This window comes from Oncorhynchus keta, chromosome 15, assembly GCF_023373465.1.
Source record: "Oncorhynchus keta strain PuntledgeMale-10-30-2019 chromosome 15, Oket_V2, whole genome shotgun sequence".
Taxonomy (NCBI): Eukaryota; Metazoa; Chordata; class Actinopteri; order Salmoniformes; family Salmonidae; genus Oncorhynchus; species Oncorhynchus keta.
The window spans coordinates 32,465,226-32,479,506 of record NC_068435.1 but is presented as its reverse complement, the minus strand read 5'-3'; the positions used below and the strand labels follow the sequence as shown (position 1 = coordinate 32,479,506).

The following is a 14,281-nucleotide window of genomic DNA, read 5'->3' as shown; positions in this document are numbered from 1 at the left end:
TTGTATCAACTATTAACTTGGTCTAGCCCAAAGGCTGTGCTAGCAAAAGTACAACATTGTATAAAATATTTTGGACCCTCAGTTTCATGAGCCAGTGATCTCCGGACAGACAGAGTTGTAGGCTATTTGCGCAAGGAATAAGAAGTAATCAGGTAGAACTATTTTATGACGTTTCAACCGGATCAGAGCATGACATTTTTTACCCTTTCACGCTGAGTAGTTATCGAAAGGGAGAGAGTTGGAAAGATTTTTCAAATAGGCTACGTTTAGGAACTTATTGTTCTCAAGGATGTAAAAATACTTTCACTTGCTGTTTGAGGCAAATAAATGTTTTATCTGAGCTTAACAGTGATGGTGAGTTAAGACAATCAGAAATAGTATCAGATCCCCAAATCAGCACATATGTAGGTCTACATTTGCACACAGGCCAGGTAGCCTACTTCTATGCGTAATCAGGTGTGTCCTTACTCAAGATTGACAGAAGCGCTCCAAACAAAAAGACAATGAATAAATTGAAAATTAGTAATTGGAATGAAATAAACCAAAACTTTTCTCAAATGTGTAGCCTAGGTTATGCGCTCCGCAAACAACTTGTCCACTCGTACAAAGACAATACTAATACTTGAAACAAGGTAAGAAATGCCTCATTATTGGATTTAAAGTAAAAGGTTCAGGTTTCAAACAATTATGCTGCCTCAAGCTCAAGTTGTAAAGTGGTTGATAGTCAACGGTAGGCTGGCTATAGCCTATGCATCCGAATGGCGAATGGGAGGCACGCTTTACAAGTTGAGATTGAAAAGAAAAAAATAGATCCTTTTTAAATCGTGGTCACCAAAGTTTAACATGCGATTGCATTTAAAATCTTTACGCTTTGGCCCTATAAATTTCTCACACAATTTATATTAGGTGTAAAATTAAAAAACTATGCAACTAGGAAGACAAATGGTATGCCATGACTTCTATATTTAACAATAACACATTGCAATCAGAAGGACGGCCTTTCATATCACCCCAATGGCCAAATGAGGTATCCGTACCCTTGCCGATATCATGGATAGTAATGGTTTGAAGACATTCCAAGATCTGAAAGAAGCATTTATATTACAAGGTAACTTTTTTTTCTTTATCTCCAATTTAGGTCAGCTATGACTAACACACAATAAAGATGTATAAATGAAGTTGTCCCCTTATGTTCACTCTGTTCACTAAATCAGGTAGGCACATTCCTTCACATGATGCGGGAGTGCCCTGCAGTTAAATGCTTTTTGAGGGTTCTCTGGTCGTTATTGGGGGGCAACCTTGGTTACTGGGTGGGATGGAAAGAGGTGGGAGGCATGCTTTCTTCGGTTAGGGGAGTTCGATGACGATGCGGGAAAATGGGGGCTAGGCAGGGTGGGAAACCCAGTTTCCAGGTGGGGAGGGAGAATGCAGACAGGTGGATGGGGACTGAGGGGAGGACTGGGTTGGGGAGGGGGAGCCTTTGTTTATTTTCCTTGCATACAAAATAATACAAAACTGTTGATACTGTTCTTTATTTGCATTTCTCATATTTCTGTTTTGTTTTTGTGGCAGCACACAGGTACAAGAAAATATCAAAATGCAAAAATATATGAATATATCTGAATTAATATTACTTTGGATGTTATACCCTGTACCACCCTTCTGAAAAGATGACAAACTAAATAAAAATAAAAGTTGGTCACAAAAAAAAAAACATTTTTGGTGCAGGTACAGGCGACTATAGTGTTAGCTAACATTAATTACCCAGGAAAAAAATTATCACAGTATCGATATAAAATCTGCAAAAATAATATTGCAATACTGAGGAGGCATTGACGTATATTCTCTGAATGCCATTTAAAGACAAATACATATTGAAATCAAAATACCAACCACAGATTGTGTCATACAATGCAAGCTGAATGCAAACAGAGCACTAAACATTGCACTCGTTTCAAGTACCTGTTTCAGTGCTGAGCATCCGCTGGGCTCGGCTGTAGGACTGGATGGAGGCTCCTTGTCTCCCGGGCCCGCGGTGCACCTGAGCCACAATGCTGCTGGGGGGAGTTGGAGGAGGCTGCTGGCCTTGGGGCTCACTGTCAGAAGGCTCACTCTCACTGGAGCTCCAGGCGATGTGCACTGGGTCCTCATCACACCGCAGACCACTGCACTGCACTGGATGCGATACAAAGTTTTAATGGATGTTCATGGATAATAAATAATAAAGCATTTTCAGTAATAATGGATTGTCAATGGATTTGGATTTGCACCAGGCACTTATAGAACCTTCCAATACATATTTTAAATCAGTATAGTAGAACGTATTTGACAAGTTAGTTATCACTAGAAACAGACACAAATGACAAGTAAACATCATGAAGCATTGTTGTCCTATTGTGATTAGGTACTCATAAAACTTTGATATGCAATGGTATCGCCCCCTATTGGCCAACCAAATATTTTTGTTATTTTAAAACTCAGCTTAACCACTGTTGGGCTAGAGTATGAAATTGCATTCTACAACTAAACGAATCATGACAGAAGAGAATGTTGTTGAAATCCTGGACAAAGGCTAAGTGCAGGCAAATCTTTTCTAATATTCCCTTCTGGTGAGGCAGGGAAATCTTTTCTAATATTCCCTTCTGGTGAGGCAGGGAAATCGTTTCTAATATTCCCTTCTGGTGAGGCAGGGAAATCGTTTCTAATATTCCCTTCTGGTGAGGCAGGGAAATCGTTTCTAATATTCCCTTCTGGTGAGGCAGGGAAATATTTTCTAATATTCCCTTCTGGTGAGGCAGGGAAATATTTTCTAATATTCCTTTCTGGGGGAGGTTCAGCATGAAACAGGTTTGTCCGTCTCCGATGAGGAACGCATTGCCTTGCCGTAGTGAGTTAGGCAAGGTTATAAATCATGGGCTGGATAAAAGCTAAAAGTCTATCATCTTCAGAACTGGATAATATTTGCTTTATTTGAGTAATCCGCCTCTCTTAACATGTTTAATCTCTGGATCTCGTATAAAACTGTGATTGAGAAAAGCCTATGCCTATAGAATCAAACTTTCATTCTTGTTCTTTTTGAAAGTGGCAACTTTTGGACACCTTAGGCTATTACAATATTTGGAAAATAGGCTATTGTTCATTACTTTACCTTGTCTTAAAGCTTTTATGATGAGGTTTTGTAGGAGGATTTGGCCATTTGGTTTTCAACCTGGCATGGAGGAATTTTTCCTCCCTGCATGGATCATTTCCTTCTTAATAAACGTAAATTGATTAAACTTGTCATTTGATTTTTCAATAGGCTATTGATATTGTTTGCTCATGCTAATCTTTAGTTTGGCTACCTTGTGTTTTTAGGATATTCAAACTTTGAGATGTTGACTCCAATGCTTCTCACAGTTGTGTCAAGTTGGCTGGATGTCCTTCGGGTAGTGGACCATTCATGATACACGGGAAACTGTTGACCGTGAAAAACCCAGCAGCGTTGCCGTTCTTGACACAAACCAGTGCCCCTGCATCTACTACCATACCCCGTTCAAAGGCACTTAAATATTTTGTCTTGCCCATTCACCCTCTAAATGGTGCATAGACAATCCATGTCTCAATTGTCTCAAGGCCTAAAAATCCTTCTTTAACCTGTCTCCACCACTTCAGATACACTGATTGAAGTGGATTTAACAAGTGAAAACAATAAGGGATCATAGTGATCACCTAAATTCACCTGGTCAGTCTATGACATGGACATTTTTTGTACACACAGTTTATAGAGTGATGGAGTGCAGCATCAGATGACCTGGCCTCCACCATCACCCAAACTCAACCCAATTAAGATGGTTTGGGATGAGTTGGAGTGAAGGAAAATCAGCCAACAAGTGCTCAGCATATTTGGGAACTCCTTCAAGACGTTTGGAAAAGCATTCCTAATTAAGCAGGTTCAGAGAATGCCAAGAGTGTGCAAAGCTGTCATCAAGGCAGGGTGGTTACTTTGAAGAATTTCAAATATAAAACATATTTTGATTTGTTAAAAAAAAAAAAGGTTACTACATGATTCCATATGTGTTGTTTCATAGTTTTGATGTCTTAACTATTATTCTGCAATGTATAAAATAGTAAAAATAAATAAAAACCCTTAAACTTTTGAGCCTCCATTCCTCTGTGTCGTTCTGTACATATTTATTGAAATAGGCTATAGCAGATAGGGAAGCCAGTCAACATAAAATAGGATAAACGATTGTCCCGATGTAGTCACCATCGAAGATGGCTGTCAATCGGCGATGGACCAAGAATAATAATATCGCCCAACCGTATTGTTGACTATTCAACTATTGTTTACAATACCTTGTGCCGGTGACTGTGCCAGTCGTCGTACAGCTCGCCATTTGTTCCCAGATGAACTTAGTTTCTAAAATAAATCCACAATGATATGTTTGAAGCAATATGAGCAACTCAGCATCATGGATATTAATTGGAATGACAACATGAAGTACAGTAGTTCAGACTGCTTCTAGATCATATAGTCTGTGTACATTACCCACCTTTATCACAGGAGTGTCCAAAAAGCTGTCTCCACAACTCTCCCAGGACTTGGTAGCAGAACTGTCAGTGATTGAAGGCCCTCGTCCCCCTTTTCTGACACCAACTTTGACATCAGGAAAGAACATACACTGTATGTCCTTGGAATATCTTTTGCGCTGAAAAATAAATGACTTCATATGTAAAACAGTGCAAAGTTTATATTTACTTAAACTGTCTAGTTAGCTGGCTAGTTAGCTAGATAACTCCGGTCCATGTGCAAGCGTCGGATCTGCACTACCAGATGCATTCGCATCCCAGAAAACGCGTGGACTGAAGTTATTCTGGTGTGCTCAAAATTAGTTTATTTCGTATTTTGGCTCTGCACTCTATCAACATTCACTTTGGTGAGTTACTAAAGTATAATGATGCCAGTCACTAAACATGAATCGTGGGAAAAACCCTCTCTGAAAGAATCCTTAGAACGTTGTTGTCGTCGCACAATTGAACCAGACACAGAGCAGTCTAAGTTAGCGAGCTAACGTTAGCTACCAAGCAGAATAGACTTAGAGAAACGTACCTTTCCTTGAAAAGGCATGTTGGCAAATGGTTACATGTCGTTTTGTATGAGTGGGTATGACATAAAATGTCCAAACATATTAAAATATTGTGATATACAGTATTTTAGCCAGTATATGAAATGGCCACTAACGGTAGCTGCCTTCTCCACAACTTTTCTTCTTTGCGCGCCACTGGCGACGTTTGTTCACGTGAAGCTTTCCGGAAGTGGTCAAATCTTCTTTGGCTCCTGGGAAATGCAGTACTTAAGGTTTGTTACGCATCTTTACTCCAGTAATTTGCTTGTCGCACGGTCCTTAGATTCATCCAGGGGAAGATGCTGGAAGCAAAAAAATATTAACGCAACATGTAAAGATCCCAGAAATGTTCCATACGCACAAAATCATTTTTCTCTCAAATTGTGTCCACAAATTTGTTTGCATCCCTATTAGTGAGAATTTCTCATTTGGCAAGATAATTCATCCACCTGACTGGTGTGGAAAATCAAGAAGTTGATTAAACAGCACAATCATTGCACCATTGCAATTTGGGGACAATAATTGGCCACTCTAAAAATGTGCAGATGTCTAACATTTTGAGGGAGTGTGCAACTGGCATGCTGACTGCATGAATGTCCACCAGAGCTGTTGCCAGAAAATGTAATGTTAATTTCTCTACCATATGCCGCCTCCAATGTTGTTTTAGAGAATTTGCCCGTACAACCCAAATCGAATCAAATCAAATCAAATGTATTTATATAGCCCTTTGTACATCAGCTGATATCTCAAAGTGCTGTACAGAAACCCAGCCTAAAACCCCAAACAGCAAGCAATGCAGGTGTAGAAGCACGGTGGCTAGGAAAAACCCAGTGTTTCCTCTGCATTCATTTAAGTGTGGCGCTGTGCCACAGCAGAATCATTGCTGCCGCACAAAAATAAACGTCCTATTTCTACCAAACATAGTTTCAATAAAGTTATGTAAAGCACATTTGCTTTTCTTGGTAAATAGATAATATGTCTGGGTTCAACACAGGTCTGAAGGTTATTTAGCTGAGTGGTGGCAGGCAGCCTGCAACTCAAGAAACACAGTGCGCCAGTGACCAGTGTGCGAGTGACCAGTGCTTGATAAAGACTCTGGATTTGAATCACTTCAGAATACACTTGTATGGGGGGTGATACGTGCCAGAATTAAGCCTAGGCAACCGTACCAACTTGTGGCTGTCACCTACCATTGAACATCTGACTGATATTACATGATACCAACACCTTACTAATGTCTGTGGACGTCTGTGTCGTCATACCAACGCCTTACTACGTCTACATGACGTGTACGTGTCACGTGACATGAACGTGAACCCTTCAGCAGTTCGACACCTTACAAAAAAAAAATGTTTCTCCATTGACAGTCCATGTTAATTCATGGCGGTATTTTATGGTGATAGGAAGACGTTCGGTGACTTGATGAGAGGTATCAGTAGCTTCCTGATGCTTAATTCATGCACTTATTACCAGTGCGCAATACAGAAGCTCTGTGGCATGAAATAAAATGAACTTGAATCACCTCAGAGTGCACCTGCGTGAGAAACTACAAGGAAAGTATGTTAGTTTGTTTGTTTGACTAACGTTACCTAGACAACTAGTTAACTACATAAGCTAGCTAAAAACTATACTAACATCATTTAGATCTATAATATTGCTGCCACAATTGTAACAGCAATTAGCTACCCAATATCCACACGTATGTTGATGACAGAAACATGGTTAACTAACGTTACTAGTCTAGCAAGTTAGCTAGCTAGTTAATTTGGAACTGTATCAAGTGCAAGCAAGATAGTTACATTTATCTATCTTCGATTAGATTTTTTCTTTCTCAGATGAGTTTATTGAAATATTTCCAGCCACAGCAGTGAAAGAGAAAGAGGGAGCAGGGACAAGAGCATCAGCTAATGTTAACTTAGCTAGCTAATGTGAAATCAGCCTGAATTAAATTAAACTTTCTTTAGTTAGCTAACTCTTTAAAAGCTTAAGCTATCGTTTTTATAACAAGTTTATGGCTTACTTTACTAGACAGAGAAGAGGCATAATCCGGGGAGTGAGGTAGGGATATATGAGGGACAGAATGGAGCAGAGGAGAGAGCCAAGAGGGGAGATGGAACGAGAAAAGGAGAGAGGAGAGCAGAGTGGAACAGAGGAAAGGCGAGAGCCAGGAGGGGAGATGGAAGGAGAAAAGGAGAGAGGAGAGCAGAGGGAAGGAGTTGATAAAAGGAGAGGAGCGAGTAGTAAGGCCAAGTGTGCACCACCGGCAATCCGGATGGGACCCAAAGTGGCTTAAAATTGACAGACTGAAGCCGTGGCTATATAATACACCACATTGTTAGTCATATTTCCTTTAATTAGGCTAAGGGCTAAAAATGTTTCTGCATATTTAGACTGTACTAGTCTGTAGCATTATGTGTAGTGTTGTAATGCTTGCTATCTGTAATAGGTATTGCTCCAGCTACCAGTAATTCCACTAAACCACACTCTACATAACTACAGCTGGACTATATTAACCAGCACCCAGGGACAGAGCACCACATGGAAAGTATGAGGGCTCATGCAATGCTGGCAAAAGGTAAAGATTGTTCTATTGGATCCTTCCATTTCTCAAAATGTCTTCTAATGTAAAAGATGTCTCAGGTTGTGCACTAATCGTGGCTCAATAATAACACATTATGCCTGTTGCTGTTCACAGGTTCCTCAGTCATGGTTGCATCTAGCCAAGCACAGTGCTTGAGCACGAGGCCGTCATTGGGGGTTTTAAATGTCTGCGCCATCTAACAAAGCGGGAGCAGGCCCATCACACAAACTTCCCAGAACTGCTGGACCTTGCTGAATTGTTGGGTTGCTTGTGACTATTTCACAAAGCTCAAGGTGAATGACTGCTCCACAATTCTGTGTTTTTGCTCATGTTTTCTTCACTTGATATTTAAATGTCACCAGACTTATTTCACATTGTTCTCATTTACTTAAAGATTGACAAGAACACAAACTACAGGTCCTACATAATAGTGGACGAAATGTTGAAGATTCTGGCTAAACTTGTGGAGGAGCCTATCCTCAATGTCATGACATCCAGACATCTGTAGCCATTGGCCTGGACGCTGATGAAACTACAGATATGGCAACTAATAAGCAGCTGGATTTACATGTCAGGTATTATTTCAAGAATAGTTACAAAATTATTTTTAATAGTGATATTCTACAGTTACATGACTTATAATGTGTGTGGATTTTTTTTATGTTTTCCAGATAAATGGACCAAGAGGTTCAACTTTACAACCAGTTCCTGGACCTGGTGTCAGTCCCTGATGGCAAGGCAGACACTCCTGCCATCAAAGAGGTGCTGCACATCAGAAAGATACCAACATAGAGATTGTACGGCTTGGGCACTGATAGAGCTGCAGTGATGACTGGTATGGACACAACACAAGGTCTTAGAATTAAATTATTGAGTCAGCGAAACCTCAGCGCAGTGTTGGCTGCATAGTCTGAGGAGGTGGAGGTGAACCGGTGCCCAACTGCTTAGGGCCACTATGCTTTCTGTGCCATGTACAGGTAGGCCTAAATGTATTATAGATTATAGTGGACTCCAAATTAAATAAATATACTATGTTGCTATTACTGCTTTCAGTGTCTCAAAACTCTTATTTGAATGGTCCACAGTGTGGCTTTTAAAACCTGTTTTGTACTGTCAATTGATGTATCATTGTGGAGTGAAACACTTTTTTTAACTCTACAGATTTGTGGCAGCACTTTACCTGCTTTAGCCAGCTGGCAGCAATCGGACTGACTATACAGTCGTGGCCAAAAGTCTTTGAGAATTACACGAATATACATTTTCACAAAGTCTGCTGCCTCAGTTTGTATGATGGCAATTTGCATATACTCTAGAATGTTATGAAGAGTGATAAGATGAATTGCAATTAATTGCAAAGTCCCACTTTGCCATGCAAATGAACTGAATCTCAAAAAAACATTTCCACTACATATCAGCCCTGCCACAAATGGACCACCTGACATCATGTCAGTGATTCTCTCGTTAAAACAGGTGTGAGTGTTGATGAGGACAAGGCTGGAGATCACTCTGTCATGCTGATTGAGTTCGAATAACAGACTGGAAACTTCAAAAGGAGGGTGGTGCTTGGAATCATTGTTCTTCCTCTGTCATCAATGGTTACCTGCAAGGAAACATGTGCCGTCATCATTGCTTTGCACAAAAAGGGCTTCACAGGCAGGATATTGCTGCCAGTAAGGTTGCACCTAAATCAACCATTTATCGGATCACCAAGAACTTCAAGGAGAGCGGTTCAATTGTTGTGAAGAAGGCTTCAGGGCACCCAAGAAAGTCCAGCAAGCGCCAGGACCGTCTCCTAAAGTTGATTCAGCTGCGGGATCGGGGCATCACCAGTACAGAGCTTGCTCAGGAATGGCAGCAGGCAGGTGTGAGTGCATCTGCACGCACAGTGAGGCAAAGACTTTCGGAGGATGGCCTGGTGTCAAGAAGGGCAGCAAAGAAGCCACTTCTCTCCAGGAAAAACATCAGTGACAGACTGATATTCTGCAAAAGGTACAGGGATTGGACTGCTGAGGACTGGGGTAAAGTCATTTTCTCTTTCCGATTGTTTGGGGCATTCGGAAAAAAGCTTGTCCGGAGAAGACAAGGTGAGCGCTACCATCAGTCCTGTGTCATGCCAACAGTAAAGCATCCTGAGACCATTCATGTGTGAGGTTGCTTCTCAGTCAAGGGAGTGGGCTCACTCACAATTATGCCTAAGAACACAGCCATGAATAAAGAATGGTACCAACACATCCTCTGAGAGCAACTTCTCCCAAACATCCAGGAACAGTTTGGTGACGAACAATGCCGTTTCCAGCATGATGGAGCACCTTGCCATAAGGCAAAAGTGATAACTAAGGGGCTCGGGGAACAACACATCGGTATTTTGGGTCCAAGGCCAGGAAACTCCCCAGACCTTAATCCCATTGAGAACTTGTGATCAATCCTCAAGAGGCGGGTGGACAAACAAAACCCCACAAATGCTGACAAATTCCAAGCATTGATTATGCAAGAATGGGCTGCCATCAGTCAGGATGTGGCCCAGAAGTTAATTGACAGCATGCCTGGGCGGATCGCAGAGGTCTTGAAAAAGAAGGGTCAACACAAAACAGACTTAAGGAATAGAGTGCAGGGAGAGCATCTAGCCGCCTGCATGCGGCTCTCCATCAACGGCCCTCCCATCAAGGAGCTCAATTACAGGAGGGCGTTGGAAATCTTTTTCCACAAGCCCAAAATAATAAAGTGCTCTGACCAAGACTGTAAACTACGTCAGAACTAGGTTTTTGTCAGAACCTGGAAAGAGATTTCCAATGTCCTCCTTTTGGTATGAACATGAGTGGGCTCTCATGAGTGGGCTCTTAGTGAGCTCTCATTCATGTTCAATCAAATGTTCCTCTGTTCATTTTGTCAAGATGATCAACTTTTTTATTTCAGAAAGACGGTCTCTGTTGTGTTTCTTTAGATATCTGCAGCACTCAACCTTAAATTGCATCTTTAAGGTTGCTCATTTCTGGGGGTGGAAATTATCTTTCAGATGGTTTATTATAATTTTTTTCCTTAAAAAAAAATCACCAGATCCAAACTTTTCAGTACTTATTTTAACCCCCCAGCTAACTTTTCCCCCACAGCTAACACATTTTCCAGAGGAAACACTGCAGTACGTCCAATCGGCCTCACAGCCTCAGACCACGTGTATAGCGTTGTGCCTGGCGAGCAGTTTGTTGATGTCAAAGTTGTGAACATCGTGCCCCATGGTGGGGTTATGGTATGGGCAGGCATAAACTATAGACAACGAACACAATTGCATTTTATCTATGCCAATTTGAATGTAGAGATACCGTGACAAGATCCTGAGGCCCATTGTCGTGCCGTTCATCCACTGACATTACCATGTTTTTTTATTTGACCTTTATTTAACTCGGCAAGTCAGTTAAGAACAAATTATTATTTTCAATGATGGCCTAGGAACACTGGGTTAACTGCCTTGTTCAAGTGCAGAACAACAGATTTTTATCTTGTCAGCTCAGGGATTCGATCTTGCAACCTTTTGGTTATTAGTCCAATGCTCTAACCACTAGGCTACCTTCAGCATGATACACTGCCCCATATTGCAAGGATCTTTACACAATTCCTGGAAGCTGAAGTTCCATGGCCTGCATACACACCAGACGTCACAGATTGAGCATGTTTGGGACCGTCTGGATTTACGTGTACAACAGCGTGTTCCAATTCCCGCCAATATCCAGCAACTTCGCATTACCATTGAAAAGGAGTGAGACAACATTCCACAATCAACAGCCTGATCAACTCTATACGAAGGAGATGTCTCGCTGCATGACACAAATGGTATTCCCCAATATATTTTCTGGTTTGATGATCCACGCCCCTACCTTTAAGGTATTTGTGACCAACAGATTCATATCTGTATTCCCAGTCATGTAAATCCATAGATTAGGGCCTAATTAATTCATTTCAATTGACTGATTTCCTTATATGAACTGACTCTTTAAAATCTTTGAAATTGTTGCATGTTGCGTTTATTTTTGTTCAATATATTTGATGATTTATTGATGTTTAATTACTTAGCAAGTGAATAGCAAGAGGCTATTTATCTACCACCGTCAGACCTCTGAGTCTGCGGCTAAATTGACAAATGTTCGAGGCTTCATTGGGGCAAGGTCATTTGAATGACTTCAGTGTACTCTACAGTGCCCTACTTTTATTTCAATACAATAGACAGGAGCACGAAAACGATTATACTCTCTCAACCCAAATGGAGTCAGTTCCTTCAGTACACACACAGGTAGGCAGAGCATGTTTTGGTCATCGATACCTCTTGATTGATTCCTACATCAAAACTCAGGTGTAACGTCGACACAGGGAGTAAGGAAGCAGGTGCTCTTAGTGAGTTTATTAATGAACATACAATGATACAAAACAAGAGAAACGTCTGACAGGAAAGATAACCAATACTGGCTGATAACCGATAACAAAAGAATGCTATATAAAGGGTAAGTAATCAGGGAGTAATGAATTTCATATTGTGACTGATGAGATGCAGGAGTGTGTAACGATTGGTTGCCAGGACCAATGGTTAGTAGACTACTGATGTAGAGCACGAGGAGCAGGCCAGTCCAGATGGCGAAGGTGGAATTCTCGGGTGAGGTTGGGGATCTAGGTCATCCACCGGAACCCAGCACCACTCCTTTGGTCCGTAACCCTCCCAATCCACCAGGTACTGGAGCCAACCCCCATGATGTTGGGAGTCCAGGACTGATCTGACGGCATAGGTGGGGCTCCCCTCGATCTCCAAGGGAGGTGGAGGGGTGTCGTCAGCCAGGGGACCAGGAACCACTGGCCTGAGGGAAACATGAAAAGGGTGGTGAGATCCGGTAGTTAGTGGGGAGTTGTAATCTGTAAGTTAGCTCGTTGACCCTCAGGAGGACCTTGAACGGCCCCACAAACCGGGGACTCAGCTTCTTACAGGACAGGCGGAGAGGGAGGTGAGGCTGACCGTGATCCCCAGCTTCTCCATGAAAGCCTTCCATACAAGTGATGTGAATTGGAGGCCAGATCGGAGACCATATCTGCTGGCCATAGTGCTGGAAGACTTGCTGGATCAATGCCTCAGTGGTAGGGAGACCAGAGAGAGGGATGAAACCGCATGATTTTGAGAATCTATCCACAACCACCAAAATGGTGGTGAAACAATCAGAGGGGAGATCAGTGACAAAATCAATGGGCAGATGAGACCAGGGACACTGAGGCACGGGAAGGTGTCTTCCAGCTGGAGCGTACCAGGGAGATTTAGATTGAGTACATACTGAGCATGAGTAGACATGGTGTGCAACATCCTGCGCCAAAGTGGACCACCAGTATTTCTCAGAAAGGGATTGATGGTGCGGGTGGTACCTGGGTGTCCAGTGGTGAGGGACGTGTGTGCCCAGGTCAGCAACCGATCTCTGACCCCCGTGGGGACGTAGATGTGCTCCGTAGGGCAGGTGTCAGGAGTGGGATCCCTCTCCAGAGCCTGGCAGATGTCCCAAAACACAGGGCAACAATACGAGAGGACCGATTGATGGGCTGGCGTACACTCACAGGTCCCTCCACTGACGTGGAACCACAGGGTGCGGGAAAGCTGGTCCTCCGACATCCTGGTCCCCAGGCAGTAATCCTCCTCTCTGACCAGGAATTGGAGCCACAGGAGGCCATGGATGACTTTGTGCACGGGTGTGTAAGTGATGAGGAAGGAAAGGCTTTCCTGGTGCTTGGTTTCCACGGTGAGGGTGAGGAGCTGTGACGTGCGTAATAGTGCTGGATCCCAATGGTCGCATATCCAACACTTGGACCGGAAACAAAGTGGAGAACGGGAGAATGGGGCGGCAGGGTAGCCTAGTGGTTAGAGCGTTGGACTAGTAACCGGAAGGTTGCAAGTTCAAACCCCCGAGCTGACAAGGTACAAATCTGTCGTTCTGCCCCTGAACAGGCAATTAACCCGCTGTCATTGAAAATAAGAATTTGTTCTTAACTGACTTGCCTGGTTAAATAAAGGTCAAATAAATCAAATAAAATGAGGTGAAGTGCAGGGAGGAGGCAAGGGCCTGGTCAATAAAATTCCCTGCGGCACCGAAATCCACTAGAGCTATAGAAACAATAGATGAGTGAAATCGAGACTAAAAAAGGTGATGGAGAACTCATGCCTGACATAGGAGACGGATGATCACGGTGTCGTCCCTCTGCTCTCGTGGATTCCGGTTTGGGACATACAGGACACCGTTGAAGCTGATGCCCCTCCCGGTCGTAATAGCAGCTCCTCCTCTCCTCTTTCCCAGACAGCAGTAGCCCACTCCAACACCCGTCCGGTCAGCAGGGAAATAACCGTGGCAACCTCAGACCTCTCCATGGTGGGGGCTCCCATCTGATGATGAGTGAAATAGAGGGAGCACTGGAGTAGGAAGTCACAGCATTTGGAGGGAGACCCGTCATATTTGTCTGAGAGGGACAAACGGGCATCGCTGACTTGGGCAGACTGTTGGATGGGCTGGGGTGCTGGCTGGACTTGTGGTAGAGAGATGTCTGACAGGGAAACAACCAATGCTGCCTGGTAACTGATAAC

The 14,281-nt window shown here is 42.7% G+C and overlaps 1 protein-coding gene and 1 long non-coding RNA gene across 3 annotated transcripts in view; one reads left to right on the top strand and one right to left on the bottom strand.

The window, feature by feature from the left end:
- spidr (scaffold protein involved in DNA repair) overlaps positions 1-5,291 on the bottom strand; it is an 85,442-nt gene extending 80,151 nt beyond the window's left edge. For both annotated transcript variants that reach the window (XM_035788344.2, XM_035788345.2), the window contains exons 1-4: positions 5,090-5,291; positions 4,533-4,688; positions 4,336-4,399; positions 1,963-2,175 (exon numbers count right to left, since the gene is read on the bottom strand). In XM_035788344.2, the coding sequence (XP_035644237.1) occupies positions 1,963-2,175; positions 4,336-4,399; positions 4,533-4,688; positions 5,090-5,107 (451 nt within the window). In that variant the 5' untranslated portion in view covers positions 5,108-5,291. The remainder of the gene's footprint in view (positions 1-1,962; positions 2,176-4,335; positions 4,400-4,532; positions 4,689-5,089) is intronic.
- Positions 5,292-7,551: 2,260 nt separating this feature from the next.
- LOC118395128 (uncharacterized) lies at positions 7,552-8,690 on the top strand. Its single transcript, XR_004827904.1, has 4 exons — positions 7,552-7,680; positions 7,801-7,979; positions 8,081-8,261; positions 8,358-8,690. It is a non-coding gene; the product is annotated as an uncharacterized LOC118395128 (long non-coding RNA).
- Positions 8,691-14,281: the final 5,591 nt, after the last annotated feature.